Source organism: Polypterus senegalus, chromosome 7 (assembly GCF_016835505.1).
Source record: "Polypterus senegalus isolate Bchr_013 chromosome 7, ASM1683550v1, whole genome shotgun sequence".
NCBI classification, from domain to species: Eukaryota; Metazoa; Chordata; class Cladistia; order Polypteriformes; family Polypteridae; genus Polypterus; species Polypterus senegalus.
The window spans coordinates 305254-326230 of NC_053160.1; the positions used below are offsets into that span (position 1 = coordinate 305254).

At 46.5% G+C, this 20977-nt stretch overlaps 1 protein-coding gene across 2 annotated transcripts in view; it reads right to left on the minus strand.

The window, feature by feature from the left end:
* Positions 1-7885: 7885 nt before the first annotated feature.
* Positions 7886-20977, minus strand: part of LOC120532256 (tudor domain-containing protein 7B-like) — a 65354-nt gene continuing 52262 nt past the window's right edge. Inside the window, exons 13-17 of one of the 2 annotated variants that reach the window (XM_039758114.1) lie at positions 17945-18079; positions 16494-16601; positions 14253-14686; positions 13895-14055; positions 7886-8457 (exon numbers count right to left, since the gene is read on the minus strand). In XM_039758114.1, the coding sequence (XP_039614048.1) occupies positions 8225-8457; positions 13895-14055; positions 14253-14686; positions 16494-16601; positions 17945-18079 (1071 nt within the window). In that variant the 3' untranslated portion in view covers positions 7886-8224. Of the gene's footprint in view, positions 8458-12802; positions 13103-13894; positions 14056-14252; positions 14687-16493; positions 16602-17944; positions 18080-20977 lie in introns of those variants that run through there. The other variant, XM_039758115.1, reaches the window with a different exon arrangement.

Sequence of the window (20977 nt, forward strand, 5' to 3'; positions counted from 1 at the left end):
AGCAGACACGCGAGTCGGTGGGCTCAGCCGCCGGGAAGAGTCCAGAAAAAACGGATCAGCCACGATGAAGAGGTAGGATGGGAGTAGCATAACCTGTGCAAGGCGCTATACAAGAGGTATAACATAGGCATGAAAGGCGCTATAACTAACGAAGTGTGGAAGGTGTAGTGTAAGATGAACGTGAAAGAGAATGTTTGAAAGGCACCATAAAATAAGACACCGCTCTGAAGGGCGTAGAGCAAGACGTGAAAGGCGCTATAGACAAGATACCCTTTAGCAGGTGCAGCCTGACGTCCCCGTGAACATGAGGAGGCATGAAAGGCGCTATACAACAGATTCATAAATAGAAAAATAAGGATAGGTAGACATGGCAGAAAATCAGTAGAAAGTTACATAGCGCCCACTGCCCACTCCAGTCTGCTGCCCCAGGGTTACGCTAAGGGGGCTGATGGCAGCAGCTGGCATTACAAGGGTGCTGCCCAGCCTTCAATTCTCATCCTCGTCTGCTGATATCACCCTGTGCCCGTCTGCCCGTTGGTGTGAAGCGGAGGCCGCACTCGTTCAAATCTTCGAGCGCACCTCCATTTTAAAGCCCAGGCAGTGCGCCATATTACCGTCACAGACACGGCCTGAAAAAAAGGAACGACAAAGGGACACAAGACAGACGCAAATTAAAGACACAAGGGGGCCACCAGCAAAAGCGGGGTCTGGGGGGTTGGCCGGGCAGACAGGGAAAGGCATCCACTTGAAGGCAGCTCCATAGCTCAACGCCAAGTGCTGGAGCAGCCATAATGGTGGGCTTTTAAAGCCCCTCAAATATTTGACTCTTCTTTCCCAGGACACAGCGAGGTCTGTGTGTCACATCTCCGTTGTCCACCTCTGACATCACGGCCCACCTTTAGAGACGGGGGACGCTGAGGTGGGGTGTGTGTGTGTGTGTGGCGGGCAGGGACTCTGTCCAGATGGGCCAAGCTTGTTCTCTGATTGGCCAAAGAGAGCCATTTGAGAAGGTGTGGACATTTGGAGTACGAGATGGTGGCAGGGCAGCTGAGCAGGACTGGGGGGGTGCGGGGGTCCTCCTTGTCCAGGACGAAATTCAGAACTGTGGTACAACATGTCCTTCAATCCCAGGGAGGTCTGCCGACTCCTTCTGAGGGTCCAGTCAAGGCGGTCAAAGCAGCCGAGCGTCTGATCTGGCAGTCGACATTACGACCAGCTGTCTTCGATCGATCAGTCTGATCAGATTGGTTCAGACATCGAGGAAACGCAGCTTGAAACTGACGACCATCACTTCATGCCCACGTCTTCCACAAACTAAGGCGGCACCACACTGGCAGACTGAATCCTCTCAGATTACAGAGTGGCAACACCCGGGCTAAGCTACGCAAGACAGTTGTGTTTCGAGGATTCGAGACCCTCTCCTGTGTCTTGAAGTGAGCAGTGTGTGTGTGTGTGAGAGGAAGAGGAAGGAGTGAAGGTCTTCAGAAATTACTAAGCCAATTTGCATACAATACCATTGTTTCTTTGTGCCATTGAGCAGATCATTTCACTGCTCAAAGAAAGGCCAGACGCCCAGGAGGTGCCCACTTCCTCTGCCTTGCAGACCTTGGTCAAGTTTTCGTCTCAATAATTGCATGTTAACGATTGGCCAAAACCCGTCGTATGTAAAGGAGATCGTTTTAAACGGTATTGGCTTCTTCACGTCTCCCCGTTTGAGTTGAAATGGCACTTTGCCACGCGCGCTGACATGAATGTGGCCTCAAACTGTACGTGTCTATGGTCACATCAGGTACACGAACACATCTGCAAAGTGGGGGACACCCAAGGGAGACGTGACGGCAGATGTGACCGGACCTCCGTGACAAGTCGGTGAGCTGAACAAAACAGGCAGCAGGGGTCCACTTTGGACTGCTGTAGTGCCATCTGGCAAAGATGGGGGGGGCACCTGCTAGATGACCCTGCACATCATTGAAGGACAGTCCCACCCTCAAATTGGCAACTGTGGATTGGCGTGGGGGGCAGCCAGAGATGGCACTCAGGACAGATGCCACCCATCAGAGGGACCGCCAGGCCCACAGTGGTGCCTCGATTGGGATGACTGGCACAGCGTTGTCATTCTGGCCAGTACTGCCCATCTGATGGGCACCTGTGCCTGACACTGTAGACTTGTTGACCCCCAAACACACAATGCCAGGCCCTGTCTTACCCAGAGGTCGCGATTTAAACACAAAGCTGCCAGGCTCAGAGTCGCCACAGGTTTCGCTCATCCAAGGCTCATGTGGACTTCATGGTGTTGGCGAGGACAACGCCGAGGCCCGGTGGTCCCATTCGGATGTCCGGCCTTTATTCTGTTGAAGCCCATCATGGCACAGCGGTGATGCACCCCCGTAACTTCGGATCCAATTCAGTACACAACTCCAAGAGGAGCCCAAAAATGCCCACCACCCCCAAAACCTGCCATTTGTGCGGTATGGGGGGCCGACTGCCAACTCACGTGGAACAGGGCGGTGGGCCGCTCACTAAACGCGTGTGCTGAAGACGACGCGTCAATTAAAATCCATTCCAGAATGTCACGTCATTATCCTCCTGCCACCTTAAGCCATCACCATGCCAACCCCAACGCAGAGGACTGAAACTTGCCGTGACATCAAGTGGCTCGTTTCACAAATCCCGACTTTCGTGCGTTTCGACAGACGACTCTTACAGGTGAGGCCCCCCTTATGACGCACTGATGGTAAAGTTTGAGTCACCGCACCCCTGAAGTGTGGCCGTCCCATCACAGCGCATAAGCGCCATTAGAGGGAGATGGCACAAAGCCCTGGATTCATTTGTGGCACACGAGCACCTTCCTATCTTAAGATGGCAGATGTAGGTATAGCGTGGATTTGAAAGTCTGAGCGTTCAACATGACGGCCGTCACTTTAATACCCTGTCAGTGTGACGTAGGTTTGCCCAGAGTGCCACTCGAGCACCGCTGAAGTGACCCCTGGTGACGAAGAGCCTGTCGCTGAGGGTTGGGGAGGGGCACAGGCAGGAGTGAGCCCCTGGACAGGATGCCAGCTAATCACTGGGCACACACGATTCACCAGTTCACCTCCCCACTCTTTGGCTCAGACCAGTGCTGCCACCCACCACTTTGGCTAATGGACTGGCGGTCAGGGAGTCGCCCTTCGTAAACCAGCAAGTCAACCGCTAATAAAAGGGGTGACCTTTGAACTTTAACCTGAAGCTCCCTTCACCACACACACAGCTGCCAAGAACTTGATGCCAACACTGAGGGCTGACCACCTCACGTCCCTGTGACCAGTCCAAAGCCAAGTTTGGTGCCAGCAGGAGCCAAGAAAGGCCAGTGGCCAACAGTCTTTATATGGGGGTCTCAGTTTAAGTGGGGATTGAAAACTGGTTCATGACTGGCGGCAGCACTTGGCACAAGTCACTCACCCCTTTCCTTTGATAAAGCAGCCATACTGAGGTGGGCATGCTGCTCGTTTGACTACTCCAGTCATCAGCCACGCTAGACTGAAAATGACCCACAATGCACTGCTGCGTCAGCTCCCCGGGGGTCTGCGTCACTTGCTCTACGTTGAGGCATTTTGGTCGTCAGATCAGAAATGCGTCACTAAATGTGACGGTCCTGCTGCTGTCCGTTTATCACTCCGTCCAACGCGACATGAGGAGCAGAAACATAAGAGGCTGACCACGTCCAGTGCCAAGAGCGGAAACAGGGTCACCCTAAATGACGAAACACTAAGAGTGAGCTCCTCCGGTGTGGACACTGCCATTCAGCAGAGCGACCGTCTGTCAGACCACCCTGGCCTGGCACTGTGATGGGTGGCGCTTATGGGCGAGGCGAGTGGAAGGACCAGACTTTATAGACCATTCAAATACTCTGGACGAGAACAGGCCATTCAGCCCAACAACCCTCGCCAGTCCTCTCCAGTCTCAAGTCGAGTTCTGAAAGTCCCAGAAGTCCTCCTGTCCACCACACTAACTGGTCGCTTACTCCAAGTGTCTCGTTCTTTGTGTAAAGAAAAACTTCCTAATGTTTGTGTGAAGTTCACCCTTCACAAGTGTCCAGCTGTGTCCCTGTGTTGTTGATGAACTCATTTTAAAATACGAGTCTTGATCCACCGGACTGACTCTCTTCATATTTTAAACACTTCAATCAGGTCTCCTCTTAATCTTCTTAAACTGTGAAGGCTCAGCTCTTCTTCTCTCATCACTCATCCCCTGTAGCCCTGAATCAGCCTAGTCGCTCTTCTCTGGACCTTCTCTTGTGCTGCTATGTCTTTATGGAGACCAAAACTTCACCCAGGACTCCAGACGAGACCTCACCAGTGTGTTATAAAGGTTGAGCAGAACCTCCTGTGACTTGTACTCCACACATCAAGGCACTATATAACCTGACAGTCTGTTAGCCTTCTTAATGGCTTCTGAACACTGACTGGTAGTTGATAGCTTAGTGTCCACTGCGACTCCTAAATCCTTCACATAAAGTGGACTCTCGATTTTCAGACCCCCTATTGTGTATTCAAACCTCACATTTTTACTTCCTACCTGTAATTCTTTACATTTACGGACATTAAATTTCATCGTCCACAAATCTGCCCAAGCCTGTCTGCTGTCCAAGTCCTTCTGTGATGATATATCCATCCATTTTCTAACCCGCTGAATCCAAACACAGGGTCATGGGGGTCTGCTGGAGCCAATCCCACCCAATACAGGGCACAAGGCAGGAACCAATCCCGGGCAGGGTGCCAACCCACCGCAGGACACACAAACTAGGGCTGACCAATTCAGAATCGCCAATCCACCTAACCTGCATGTCTATAGATTGAGGGGGGGAAACCCACGCAGACACGGGGAGAACATGCAAACTCCACGCAGGGAGGACCTGGGAAGCGAACCCAGACGGATCTCCTTACTGCGAGATAGCAGCGCTACCCACTGCGTCACCGTGCTGCCCTGTGATATAAGCGATTCCAAATTATCTGCTAATCCACCTATCTTGGTATCATCAGCAAACTTCACCAGCTTGTTACTTATATTCCTATCTAAATCATTTATAAATATTAAGAATAGCAGCGGCCCCTGCTGGTCACCACTCTTAACATCGGCCAGTTCTGAGGAGGTTCCTCGCACCGTCACCCTCTACTTCCTGCCAATTCTGCACCCACCTAAAAACATCACCCTGAACTGCCACTTCTTTTAACTTGATGCCCAACCTCTCATGTGGCACCTTATCAAATGCTTTCTGAAAGTCCAGATAAATAATATCATAAGCTCCACTTTGATCGTATCCTTTTGTTGCCTCCTCATAGAATTCCAACATGTTAGTAAAACACGACCTCCCTCTTCTGAACCCATGCTGACTGTCCTGTCCTTGTCATGTGTTGCTCAATCTTATCCTTAATAATTCCTTCCATTAATTTTCCTGTGATGTTTCATGTTAAGCTTACTGGCCTATAGTTGCTTGGATCTGCCCTGTCACCCTTTTTATATAATGGGATGATATTTGCCATTTTCCAGTCCTTTGGAATCTCTCCAGTGCCAGTGACTTCCTAAAAATATGTGTCAAGGGTTTATATCTGTACTCACTAGCCTCCTTAAGAACACGAGGATAAATATTATCTGGGCCTGGTGATTTGTTTGATTTCATCTTATTTAATCTGAGCAGCTCTTCTCTCTTCAATTTCCAAATCCCTCAGCACCTCCTTAGTAGTCCCTGTTACCTCTCTGAGGTTATCCACTGGCTCACTTGTAAACACCTCAGAAAAATGTAAGTTTAGGGCATCTGCTATTTCATTGTCTGTATCTTTTAATTCCACTTTACTATTCCTGATGAACTTGACCTCCTCCTTAACTGTTCTTTTTACTATTACTGAAAGAATCTCTTGGGGTCTTCTCCTTATCTGCTCTATTCCTCTCCAACTGTCTTTTAGCCTCTCTGATATCCTTCTTAATGGTTGCCCTCATGTTCTCATACGCTCTACGATTCACTTTGCAGTCATTAGTCTTATATGCCTTATACAGCAGTTTTTCCTTTGCAACTTCTTTTTAAATCTTTATTAATCCATCGTGGAGTTTTTTTAGTTTCCTATTAATTCCAAAGTTAGGTCCGTATCTGTCCTGCATTCCATTTCTAAACCTGCTCCACTGCTCCTCGACTGTCTTATCCCAGTCTATCCTACTTAGACTTTGTCACATCTGCTCAAAATTAGCCCTACCAAAGTTCAACTTAACAATTTTAGTCTTTGCATCTGCACTCTTACAAAATACTGAGAATTGTATTACATTATGGTCACTTGACCCTAGTGGTTCAATCACCTCTACACCCTCAATTCTATCCTGATTATTACAGAATACTAAATCCAGTCAGGCTTCACCCCGTGTTGGCTCTTTAACATGCTGTGTTAAAAACAGTCGCTGATTACTTCTAAAACTCCTGCTCTTGTGCTCCTCCATCTGTAAGGTTATCCCAGTTAATATTTGGATAATTAAAGTCCCCATGACTATAATATCCCCTGTAAACTTGCCTTTTGATATTACTAAAAGATGTGTGTTGAAATTACTGTCTGAATTGGGTGGTCTATAACACACTCCTAAAATAAGACCTCTTTCCCTAATATTTTCCAGGTGAAGCCACATGTCCTCACTAAGATGGGGCTCATCATCCAACTGAAGATGACTTACATTTAAACTCTGTTTGGCATAAACAGCAACCCCACCTCCTTTTCTGTTCTGTCTATCCTTCCTAAAAATGTGTATCCCTCTATGTTACACTCATCCCCATCTTTGTTATTTAGCCAGGTTTCCATTATTGCTAGAATATCATAATTCTGCTCTGCTACATACGACTCCAGCTCACTTACCTTATTTTTTGATATTCTAGCATTAAGTCAAGTTAGTTTTAATGTGTTAATCCTACATTTACGTGTTTTCTTAGAATTTCCATTCCTATTCATTTTTATTTCTACACCATTGTTTGTTCTTCCATGTTCAGATCTAAACCTGGCTTATCCTAAACTCCCTGCCCCCCAATCCTCGACTAGTCTACTCGTAGGCCCCTCCAATACATTGGTGCCCCTCCAGTTCAGATGTAACCCGTCACGGTCTAACAGGTCCCATCTGTTCCAAAAGGAGTCCCAATGCCCCATTAACCTGTACCCTTCTACCCTGCACCAAGATTTGAGGCACACGTTAAGCCTTCTAATCTCCTCAATCTTACCTGGACTGGCGCGTGGCACAGGCAGAACTTTGGAGGAGACTACCTTGTCAGTTCTGCTCCTCAGCTTGGTACCTAACTCTTTGAATTTGGAGCGCAGAACTGGCAGACCACCCTTATGTATGTAATTTGTTCCAACGTGGACAATGACAACTGGATCCACTGCTGCTGTGGCCAAGAGCCTATCCACCCTATCAAGGAGGTCCCGCACCCGAGGTCCTGGAAGGCAACACACCGTGTGAGACTCACTCTCTGGAGCACACCTGCACTTCAATCCCCCTAATGACCTTGTCCCCAACTGTCACTACCTCTCTTTTTGTGGTGGCCAGCTGGGGCTCCTCATCCCTGCCTACCACCCAGCAAGGACATAACAGTTTGACACTTCTAATTATCTGGGGTTGATGCCCCCAGACAGTGTGCACCCTATACCTTACCCCTTGTGACCGTAACCCAAGTATTTCTACTTGTCGGGTCTGGAATCTCCTCTCGTGCCACCTTGGGGGTGCACACCATCTCTCTGCACTCATGACTGAGGATTTCATTCGTCCTTCCATCCACCAATTCTTACCCATTTAATGACATCTCACGCCAATTCAGTAATAAAGTGGCTCAGAAAACAGATGGCTGGCTAAAAATGACAAACACTTACACGCACCTGAATTTCTCATATAAAAACCAAACGACCACCTTTATAGTGCCTTACAAGAGTCAACAGTACCTGAAATAAAATGTACAGTAAATAAATACAATGAATTGTCTGGGGGGGAAAAAAAAAGCAACACGGCCAAGTAGAGCAAGTCTGAAAAATCAGCCACCATACGTGAAGGAACAACAGCAAAACAAACAAGTCAGAGATCTGAGACAATGACCACAGACAATAGAGATGGAACTGGAAAAAGAAAAGAATGAGAGACAGAGAGAACGCGTTTTATTCCCATCACTGGCCTGCCGGGAAGAACAAAAAGCACTAAACGCGTGCAAATGAAGGCTACCAAGGAACTAGAGAGCCTCGTCTCCTGCAAGGCTCCGCGCTTCAGTGAAGGCCGACATGATTTTATGAATCCAGATGTCAGCGTCTTCTTCCGAGGTGTCCACCAAATAGACCTGCAGCCGCCTGTCCCAGGAGTGGTGACCATCGTGAACGGTTTGGATTTGCGCTACGAGGGCCCTTTTCTCAACATGCTGTCTGAAAAAAATCCCAGCTTCCTCGGACCACTGAGTGTTCTTCACTCCTAAAAAGAAACAGCAGCAATAGTCAACTCCTCCACTACCTGCTCACTCCAATGGAGGCGCACCAGGACTTGAGCCGCTCGTCAGGCCGCAGAGGTCCGAGGCACTCAGTCCGACATCTCAAAACCGAACACGCAGACGACTTACTTATCAAGATCAGCACCACTACCTCAAATGGAGCTCCCGTCCCCAATCACATGGCAGACCACTGTGCCACCTGATTAGGCCCAACATTTTAATGGACATTCGGTGCACTAATGGGGGATCTCTTCATCTGTACATAAAGCTTACCTGTAAAGTGGAAATCTTGAACTGGTGGTCAACAGCACAGCCATTTACAAGGCAAACTCGATAAAACTCCAAGGACCGCTGATGGCCCTTACTGGCTCTGTGGCTTTGAAGTGTGACCTCTGAAATAACGAGCCTTTCTGAGCCAAGGATACACTCGCACCACTTACCCAATAAAGCCACCTGCCCTCGGGCCACCAAAAGAGCCGTTGGCAGCAGATCTTTCAAGTCCTATACTGTAAGTTGGGAGGTCCATAGGTCAGACTCAATTGTCCAGTATGCTCCATCACACTGAGATCTGGGCACTGTGGCCAAGTCAACACCTCAGGTTTCTAATACCATTCCTGAATAATGTTTGCAGTGTGCATGGCGCATTTTTTTCAGAAAAAGGACACTGCCATCAGGGAATATCACTGCAGTGAAGGGATGTACTGTACATGGTCCGCAACCACCTTCAGGTAGGTGAATGAACACCAGGCTCCCTGGCAGATCGTTGCCCAGGACATCGCACTGTCCCCACTGGCTTGCCTTCCTGCCACCTCTTCTCCAGGTGAATGACACTTTCAGCCTCCGTATCACCAGGACACATTTTTACTTCAAAAGAATTAGAAATGACAGAACAAAGCAATGCCAATTTCCAGTGCTGGTGACCATAATTATTGAATTTAAATTAAATTAAAACGGTGTTTTCGGCTCAAACAGCTGATCAAACCAAAAACCCGTTCCATCTTTTACGAGTCCTCATTTGATGAAAAAACAAACCAAGCTGGTCCTAACCTTCATTTGTTTTTAGGGCAAATCAAACATTCCTGGTGATGACTTGCTATGCCACCCGGGATTCCAGCAAAGACAGCTGTCCAGTCCTACAGATGTTGATTTTTTTTATGCCCACTTGGTTTCTCGCAGACTTTCTGTGAAATGCTCCCCAACCCTTCACATCTGTAATCAAGGGCGCAATGTCCCAGCTAAACAAACGTAAGACAATCTGCCCACGTCAGCAGCAGACATCATATTGAGCCCGCCTGGCAGTGGCAAGCAGTGTTTGATGCCATCTGCTCCACATAATGGAGTCTGAACAATGAAACTGCGGCTTGCACGGCTGTGTGCGAGTAACACTTGACTTTGACAGATGAAGTTGTGCTTTTAATTGAAGGAATTGAACTCTAAAAATGGAGGCCTGCTATTAAGAACGTGGTCTCCTGCATTCAAACCTCTGCCTGGAATTCACGTCCAAAATGCCAAAAACTGAATGATTTGGGGCTTTCAAAAGGAGGGCTATAGTCCAGCCACCAAACACCACAGAAATGCAAGAAACCAAATACTTGCTTAGTCTTTAAGAAGCTGGGATCCCCTTGACAAGACCAGACCAGTCCACATTAATATCCTCGACCATATTAACCTGCGACACTGGAAGTGTATCATTGTCAACCCACACAATCACCTTCTCCACTAGACAGTGCGGCCAAACAGGCCCCCCTGGTCACTAATCTACTCCAAGTTGGACTCTGGGTCACCTGCTTCAAGGACTCAAACATTCTGGGACAGTCGACAGTCCTGGAAAGGCACAAGGACAAGACAGTGGGAACCATTGTCCTCCATGCAGGACTAAATGACGTGCGATAGCCAGTCAGAGGTCCTAAAGCCACAACAGAGAGGACCCCTCATTTCAGGTCCTCTCCCGTTAGTCCGAAGGTCGGATGGAGCCTACAGTCTCCATGAACTGGCTGAGAGGCTTCTGCAGGACACAAACCGTTGGGTTCGAGGACAATGGGATCTCTTCTGGGAAAGACGGCGTTTGACATGAAATGGGCTGCACTTGAACGCTGTCAACCGAGTCTGGGGCCTCTCTGCCAACATCTCAAAGGTAATCCATCTCTCCCGACTACGTCATTTAATGAGGTTTACTATGATGCCATGTCAGGATGGGGTCATTTTGTAAGGAGTTTACCTCTAGGCGTTCAGGGTGTCCGTATTCGATTAACCAACCATCACTTAACTAAAAAATGTGGACAAAGTGGTGTAAATGCAAATAATTTACTTACCATTTCACCCATGGATGTGCATTATATTAAACTACAACGGAATGAAATTAAAATCCACACAAAGCGGCATTAACGCGAGTAAGTCAATTACCGTTTCAACATGTCGTTACACTGATTGGCTCTGCTCTTTCACTAAATATCAGACCATCAACAAGACAAACTTTACATTTATGAACTTGTCAGTGATAGAAAATCGACTTTTACATCAAGTGAAGCGCAACTCGGCTCTGATGGTGCAGCAGCGTTAACTGAAGTAGGGCCTGCAAATCACCGATTTGTTCATTTGGTTCATGAAGGCAAAATAAGATGGCGGTTCAGTTGAGTATTGACTTGAGCCGATTAAAACCGTAAAGACGACGCTTTTGGTACCTTTTGGTAATTCAGGTGTGTTCCGGTCATCATTCTTAACCGTTTACAGACCTCCTAAATGCAATGCGTCCTTTATTGAGGATTTCTCAGACTTCGGAATCTGTCATATTTATTAGACAGTAATTGTAAAGGACTTCAGTTTTCACGTGGATAGCCAGTGTGAACCAAAAGGCAGAAAATCCATGAATGTCCGGCACTGCTTTGATCTGAATCAGCATGTCAGCCACCCCAGACAGAAGGGAGGACACACTAAACTCTGTCATCGCAAAAGGAGGCAGGTCACGGGTATTATTGGTAGGCCACGATATTTAAAGAAGAAAAACTGGGAACAACAACTAATGACAAGTGCATTTAAAAACCACACACGCTATTCTGATACAGTACATCCGCAGCGTCAATGTCTGCCAATATTGTAAGCAATGAGTTCGACTGTAGTGCTTACCTTAATGACACTAGCAGTGGAAAAAGAGACAAGAGCTGCAGCGCTAACACGCCATGGAAGAGACAAAAGGGTGTATGGCCGGTTTAAAGAGAACATGCCAGACAGAAAAACTAAACTGATGGTCACCCTGAAATACCGAAGGCAAACCGAACACCACAGGAGCACTCGGCCTACTGGACTAAACTCATTAATGACCACGCTGGAAATCCAAGAGCTTTACTCTCAGCTACTGATCGTCTCCAACACCCAGCTCACTCGCCCAATGGCAAGCCTCCTAAAATCAACTCGTGAAACTTGAGGCTTTCGCTCCATTCTTGTTTAAAGTTCATGATATCAGAAATACGGTGCAGCACTACTACCCCCAAACTTCACCAGCACTACGTAGAATACTACATTTCTAGGCTGAAGCCCTCCACCTAACTGTGCCCTTGACCCGATGCCAACGGGCCTTTCAAAGAAGTCTGTTGGGCTGACTGACAGCAGCCTTGACATTGTGAACTCATCACTAGATACGGGGGTCTTCTGTGTGTTAAAGACTGCAGCTGCCAAATTAGGAGTCAACATTATTATTTTTCTTGAGCAGGACGACAATTTTAGCCCAATATGTAACCTAACTAAGTAAAATGGTATAAATGCCTGTCGTTATGCAGCTAAATGATTACCTGAACAAACATCGTATTCTGGACAAGTTCGTCAGGTTTTAGGAGACCCCACAGTACAGAAACTGCGCTGGCTAAACCCGAGTGCAGCCTCCTCACAGTAAGGTGACCACAGGCTTGTGTCCCGAGTCCTCCCAGCATGCTTTCTGTAGTGAGAAAAGCTCTTTATAAAGAAAGAGTTAATAATAATAATAATGATAAAGGGTATGCGTGATCAAAGTCCGCTGCAATATAGTGGGGGGATAAATAAGACGACTAGACTGACAATAAGATACGTTCATTCAAATTACACAGCACAGTGAGCATGCAAACTTATTGATGTTCATATAAATTGATTATCCAAATTAACAAGTCGAGACATGGAAATGCATGAAATGTATTGCTTTCTATTTCACATTTGGTAGATTATTAAAATCCTAGAACATTAAATAAAATGTCCACTGTAGACTTCTTTAAAGAAATACAATGCAAAAGTAGTCTTTAATTTGTTGTAAAAATATATTTTTTTTATATAAATAAATCTTGTGGCACAGCAGTTGAAAAATCACTGCCATTGACAACGGGTGGGCTGTTCTGGCAACATCTTAAACCGGTTTCTGTCGTATTTAACAAGTAGAAAACTCCGTTTAGCGGTGGCGATTGCACTTTGGAGACCCCGGCCACGGTCTATGGTGGTCCACATTCTGGGTCTGCGTTTTTTTTCTAAATGTGCTTCCATCCGGACCGATAATCTCACGACACAAGGTGAGCCACCAAAGCTTTACAGATGACACGTCGCTTTACGTCTCTTCAGCGCCTGACGATCCCGATGCTCTCGCCTCTGATGAAGTGTCTTAGCAGTATTTCCCTTTAGACGAGAAGAGATTTTCTCAAATTGGGAGAAAACCGAAGTCTTGGAGATACAGCGAGGGTTTTAGAAGTAAACTTGATCCTTTAAGCTTAAGTCAAGGTGCAGGTAAAGACTTTAGGGGTAAACCCTTGACTCAGACCTAAACTTTAAACCCAGATTAGTAGGACTGCAGTTTTTCACTTAAGGAACAGAGCAAATATTAGACTGGATAACTTTACAAGACTTGTTTTTAGCCGACTGGATTCCTGTTAGGAGTGCATTACAGGACTGCCTAAGACAGACCACAATCCACTGCAATTAGTTCAGAATGCAGCAGCAAGATATTAACTAACAAAGAAAATCTAAGACAGGTAACCAATGTAATGACGCTGAAGCTGGTGTGATGTGCTCATTTAGAATGGACTTGAAAATCCCAGCAATGGGGTCTAAAGCCTTAATCAATCGGCCCTTTGCTGTATTTTGCACAATTCTGACTGCTGTGTCACGACACGGCTCACTGTAAGAGGCGCTTAATTCTTGGTCTCTGGAGACCACCTGTTAAGTCACAACATAATGCCCGTTTGCTTATTTTTTCCCTACCACTGTGTGGCGCTAAGCAGCATGTATTGCCCCACATTTCAAATGGCTTGTGGTGCCAACTTCACCATGCATTCGTCATATTAAAACTTCATTGGCAGACATACTGTGGCTATGTAGCGTATACTGGGAGTCAAGACACTGATAACCATGTAGCCAATTGTGTCACGTCTCATACACACACACACACACACACACACACACACACCTCACCTGCTAGTTCAGCACGGACAGCCTGAAAAGGCAGTTGACGAAACTCCTCAATCAAGGGATGGACATGAGCACAGCTGACCAATTCGTATCGGCCATAGTCCAGCTCATAAACAGACACCAGTCCAGTCTTCAGCACCCCCTTGACCAGCACACGTTGCCACCTGCAAAGGAAAACATGTTTACTGAGACACCTGGAGATGGGAGACAAGCTCTTGGCGAGGTGAGCTCACCTGGCACCACACTTCTAAAAGACAAGAGCAGACCAAAATTACCCAGAAACTATCCTGTGAAATAAAACGTCCCCAAAATGCAGCAAAGCAAGTCACACTGGACATGGACTCAAAAGGAGCACACTTACTTGTTGTCCACCTTGGCAGCGTATATCTGGTTCTGCACAATTGGTGCACGGTGCTCCTCCAGCTTATTGTAATAGAGGATCATTTCTCCAAGAAGAACATCCAGCTTGTAAAGCTCCTGCCAGAGCTGCAGAACAAAGTGTCCAGGATGGCAAGCCAGCGAAATAAACACATCCATGTTCTGTCCGGCTGGGGGCAACTGCAGCAGAGGCATCTGGAGGTCGCTGCTCCATTTGGAGTCCCCATGCGTCTGGGGCCCAGAGCCTTCCCCACTCAAGGGCCTGCGCGGGCAGCTGCTCAACAGCACATCCTTTTGGTGCTGCCACAACTCTGACTGTGCCATCCTCATGTTGATGCTCTGCCCAGTCTTGTAAAAGTTCACGGATGTAAACAAATGAATATGCAGCAGCCCCAAGAGCTCATCGCGTCTGGCCACCTGAAACAGACAAACGGGGCCGTCATTCCACCATTTATGGCAAGCTGTAACCCAAAACCGAACGATACACTGGAGGGGTCGTAACAGATTATGGGCGCTCCATTAGCGCTCACCACAGCAGCAGATTTCTTTGCCCAGGCAGGACCGAGCTACCCACTCTTTACCCCTTCCAAATGCTGCTGCACCATCTTATAGGATGTGCCCATAAACGTGTAGCCCTCTTGGTAAAACGTGATCTAACTGTTCTTTGTGAACATGAACAAGATTTTTTTTTTTTTTTACTTTATGACACATTTTAAGGGGTGAACTGGTACAGCCCTCTGGCATCTCGACAATAAGCTACCGCAGGGTCCTTAACACTAGAATTACCAAAGCTTACGGAAAAAATCGTAAATCCAGACCACCTTAAATCAACTCGCACCGCTCCATCAGCGTCTTTTGTCTTGCAAATCTGTCGATAAGCCCATCCCTCCCACTGCCGCAGAAACGGCAAACACCTCTCCCAGCTCAAGCCTCGTTTGTCAGTACCTAGGACTGTATAGGCTAAAAAAACATATCGTTATTTGGAACAGATGCATTTCACGTGTGTTCCGTGTCTACAAAGATCTACGTAAGTGTGGGATGACAAATGTTGAACACATACGAGACACCTTCCCCCCCATATTTTAGTACTAAAAGACAAAGCTGACATGAAGTGTAGAATGTGTGAAGACTGAAGTCCAAATATCAAATAAGCACTTTCACAAAAGGTATAAATAGAACAGAACAAGCGCGCTTTTATTCAAGAATATAAAATCAGGTTAGTGTACGTCGTTGTCTTGACTTTTGCAAGCAAGTGGCAAGAGGCTGACTTCTATTCACAAGGTCGCTGGTTTGAGTCCATGTCCCAGAATAAACGTTTTGAGTAGTGAGCTGCTCTTATTATTATGCAATAAAAACACACATTTGATTCGAGTCTGTAACAGCTGCCATAAATATCCGGTATTTGTAAAGGTTGGCGTTTTTATTCAGTTTTATTTTGTCGTGCTCACGCTCGCCCTGACCTGACACTGCGGTTTTCAAATAAAGGCGAGCTATAACAGAGGCTCTCCTTGCAAGAAACGTCCACTCACATAAGAACGCTGCAGCTGCACCAGGCATAAAGGTCAAAAGATGGCACCGTGTGGATGCACCAAGAGGTCGGGCATCATCTTGCCAGTCAGTCTACCCAGTTGTGATGGTCTCTACATAACATTTCTGTTCCTTATATAAAAGCCAGGCCGAATGTTCTCATCTTCCTACAGCGTAAAGTCACAAGTAGACTGCAGCGGTTCCTGCGCTTGATCGATGCGGGCACGCTGACACAGTATGGGTGTACTGAAGTGACTTCAGCTGCAGGTGGAAGCTCCCGTTGTACCCTACACACCTGTGTCTGATCTTATTCAGGAAAAGTCCCCAGTCTTCCCACGCGAGAGACTTTCCGAGATGAAGGTCATAAAGCTTATGAAACCGTCTCTGGACAACGGCAGAACCATAACAGGAGCTTCCACCTGAAGCTGTAGATGCTTCAGTAATTCTATTGTTAAGAATAGTAAGAGAACTGAACATCAGGGGTCTGCACAAACATATGACGGAGGTGACCAGCCAAAGGGGCATCGGCTTTGCCAAAGCTGCTTCGGCTCCCTTGTGATGCCTCACTCCATATACACACGCGTCCAATCAGATGTGCAGTCAGGATGACACTGTGTGGTTTACAAAGACCCGTAAAACGGAAGACCACCTTCATCATCATTACGAAAGAGCAGCAGAGGACAACAGTCCATTTTACCTTGACACTGCAATCGGCGCAGTTCAACACAGCCTGCCTAAGCCAGAGCACAGCATCCGGCGTCCATGAGCCCACAGCGCACAGTTCTGCCAGGCAGCACTTCACAGCCTGTAAGATGAAGGAGAGTCCGGTTATCAGTGCACTCCGAGATCAAGCCACGACTTTACTTTTTAAATTTGAATGTGTCAAGTGAGGTAAAGCAGCTGAACAATACACATACAGTAAATAGGAGTGGGTACCCAGAAGATCAACATGCACTGCTTGTCCAGATGTCCACTATGAGAAGTGGCTGAACAGGGTGGCACAGCAAGGCCACTGTAAACGGCATACTGTATGAGTGACCCCCAGTCCAGCTAACGCTCCCACCACCAGTCATGAAGCGGCACTACGTAAGCATTCCCAGCTAGTGACCTTGCCATCAAATGTCACTGAATATTTAATAGTGCAATCTTTACCGGTGAAGACGACTTTTACAACAAACCTTCTTAGTATCTTCACATTCTTTGAAAATGTAATAAAAACAAACTAATGAGGTCAAGGAGCACATTCTCCAAAGAGTTCGAACTCATTGAGATTTAGGGACATTCTGATGTGCCCAAGTGGCCAATCTGTATATTTAATGTATACTAAAACGTTAAAAATCCCAAAAAAGGGCTCTCCGGATCAGAAAGCAGCCCGGGATTCTAAAAGGTCTTTTGTTCTATCAACGTAACCGTGAAAGGACGACGCAGCTCGTTTATCGACACAAGTCGCTTGTCAAATCGCCATATCAGAACCTGGCAGTGTTACTCATGCCTTATAGCTGTGGGGCGGGGCCCCCCTAAGGGGGCGCAAAGTAGTAATAAGGGGAATCAAAAAGGAAAAATACATCTATTGAAACAAAACAAACTTAATACATTGTGATACTAGAAAAACACAGAGTTCAATAAATGTCGATAAGTAGGTATAATAAAATATGTATCTATGATAGATCATTAATTAAAAAGAACAAATTGGTATTAGTGGGCTCCATTAAAAAAAAAAAAACATTAGTGGGGCGCAATTAAAACTTATGAAAACTCGGGTCACAAATACGTAAAGGCTGAGAAACTCTTCTGTATCTCAAGCGCTTTCAGCTACAACATCTGAATGAAAATGTGCTAAAGAAATGTCGTCATCGTGTCCACAGTGGTATGGCAGAAAGACGGAATTCGTTAACTTTACCGCCGTCAGAGTCAAAAATGTACAAAATCAGAAAAGCACCCATCCCTCAAAACCCTCAATGCCATGTCCACGGGTCCAACTCTGCATTTTGACAGACTCAAAGAAAACAGAAGGGCACTGCCAAAGAAACGGCCAATATGGCGCTGGACTGGGCTGTGGACTAAATGAATCCGAATGCACCACAGGTCCAATATGCAAAGGACACCAGAGGCCTGCTCGCACATTCCGAGGCCACTCAATGACGTCACCTGTGGCGGGATGCTAATCAAGTCTCGCAGGTACAGCGAAGGAATTTCACGAAGATCAATCACTTCCACAGAAGCTGGCATTCCAGTGTCAACAAAAACAATGTCCACCACTCTGCTTCCATGCAAATTGGCAACCTGGAAAAAGAACAAAACCAATTGTGAGTCAACATGAATAAAGGGGACTGCTTTGGGCAGAAACTCCTGGACTGCCCCGCCCCAGGGCCCTTTTCATGCCAAGAAATTAGAAGTCAGCTCATCGGGGACATTGGGAAGACCCTCTGCAAAATCAAATATTAAAGCCATTCTCTAATCAAGTCAATAGGAAGACCTCCCTGGATGGCCACAAACCACCCATCACAAGAGGCACACTGCAGGGGTTAGGAATGTGGCACACACTTGTAGATGTCAGTTGATGGGGGGGGGCACCATCACACTAGCACATTCAAGGGTATGCATACACGACAATGGGGTGCGTCTCATGAGCTTCAATGACCATTAAGGCAGATCATGGCAACGGTATTTCAGGAGAAAATGCTGTCCAGCATGATGTTAATATTGTATCCAGCACAAAAACAAATGAATCTGTAATGAAATGGCAAACCAAGACTGATCATCTGGATTTCGATAAGACCTTAACAAGTGAAAACACCATGGAGAGCCAAAATCCAATGACGCACTGTTTCACCAGGCCTTACTCGATAGCTAGAATTGCGTGGTGTCAACAGACCTTCACAAGTACAGCAGGGCCTCGTCTTTGACGAATACGTGGACAGGCACCACGTGTAGTGGAGAACCAAAGTACCCAGGCCACCAATTTGATTACCTCAAAGAGCAGCCGACTTGTTTGGTACTTAATGCAGGCATAGGCCAGAACAAGCAGGCATCGACTTAACATACAACGTGCCCAGATAAACTTGTCGCACTCTGGCAACTCAGGTTACACAGTTTCACCACAGCAACAGAGGGCACAGTACCTGGTGGTTCAAGTACAATAGAGATGGGGCACAGCATCACAAAAAACAGTTAGCAAGGAGACCCGAGGGGACGCTGGTGAAGTGACAGACAAAAAGGACAGCGGGAGAGGGCCTGTGTGTCCCCCTTCAGCAGAGCCTGGGCACTTTGTGAAGCGCACACACGCCGCCTCGCAGGACAAGGAGTGTAAAAGTGTCTGCACGGACACACAACATCGCTGCTGAACGACCAGTCTCTGAAGCAGGGGTCTCAAGATGCGACACACCTCACCTGCAGCACGCACAAGTTCTCGGACGTTACTAACGTGATCACCAATCCGTGCTACTCATTCCTCCACGTGATGCAGCTTAACAGATGTGTAACCCCTTTAAATGGGAAGCGCATCCAAAAGATGCTGAAATGGGGAGAGCGCCTATAGACGCACTTAAGATTTTCACTCCTTGTGGAATGTGTCTATTCCTTCATATCTGTGCCCTGCAAGCTGCTGCCGCCGCCGCCGCCTAGCGCGTTTTGTTCGCGTTTGGTTTTTGAATATAAACTTGGTGGTCCTAGTGGCAGAGGTAGACATCCTTTATTTGGGTCAAAGTTATGGTAGTTTTGAGACCAAAGAACCCCGAACGGTATTTATTTTTTTTTTTTAAACATTTCTACAGGAAAAGGATTTTGTTTTGGTATTTTTAGTGGTAGAACGTCACGTCACGTCACTCTCTCTCAGCAGTGCGCAAAGTTACAAGCATGTTTTGGACCTTTGACATTTCTTTATATTGGGCAGAGTGGTAATTCAATTAGTAGTTTTGACAAATGAAAAGGAGAAGCCGTGACAAAGACTGGGTTGATACCAACAGGGAAGCAAGTGGTTTTTTGGAGTGATGACTATACATAAGCCCACTCAAACCAGTTATTTTTCCCCCACAACCAATCTTAGGAAATGAGTGAGGTTCTCTCTCCTCGAGATGTCTGCATTTCACAGATAATGAAGCAGCTTACAGTGATGCTGCACCAGTCTCTCCAAAGATGTATAAAATCAAACTTCTGAACACTGCGTTCAAATGTTTTCTGGAAGTTACATTCCAGAGGGAAATCATTTGATCAATGAAAATTACTGCTATGGAAAGGCCATCCAGGGTGGAAAGAGTACATTCTGGAAAAAAGATCACATTGACGGATGATGGGGAGTCGCGGAGAAGCTACTGAATCAGGGCTCTTTGATAGGACCAACAATAAGATCAAACAAAAGGACCTGCCGAAATCGGAGGACCAAAAATCGGGGCAGATCGTGTCTCAGAACTAAATTCACCAACTGCCACTAAAAGCCTGTCCATAAGAGACGTGGCATGTCTGCCACACAAACAGAGGAGGTAAACCATCTACTGCTGCGGAGACTACAATGATCCACTCGGTGCGGCTCCATGCTTAGACATTGGAGTGTAATTAAATCTACAAAAAACGAGTATCAATGGTGTCGAATGAATAGCCTGAGTGGGAAGTACTTTTACTAAAGGCAGCATAAAGGCATGAAATTGGATTGTTGCCAACAAGACTTTTTTTTTTTAATGGTTTGTCATTTTTTCTTCCAACAATTTTAAACTTGCTAGAATATTTGACATGCAAGATTCAACCATTTCTACCGACAGATGAGCGACTGCTGAAAAAAGGCCACCATTAAAGGGGTTAACATCAGAGTATGTAAAGGCTTGCGACTGGCTGTCTCTCTGTCTCACCTGACATCGCCTCACGAGTGCTTCGGATTGTGTTCTTCCCTTACATGCCGTGTCCAGAAAAATCATTTACAAGGTGATGCAGCAGGAGTTAGGAGGTGGGCTGTTCGAAATCCAAGAGTTGGACAATGAAGATGAAGGCAGCATTAACAAGATGAAGATGAGAATTCAGATCGAGATGTGCTCAAGTCAAATCAGCTCTGACAGGAACCTGCAACCAACCTGACACGAGCAGCTCCACTACTCACCTGTATGCTGACTAGAAAGAATTCATTTCCTCTGGACACCAGCATTGGCTATTTAGGAAAAGCTCGCAGTTTAGAAAGACGTTTCGACTCGGTTG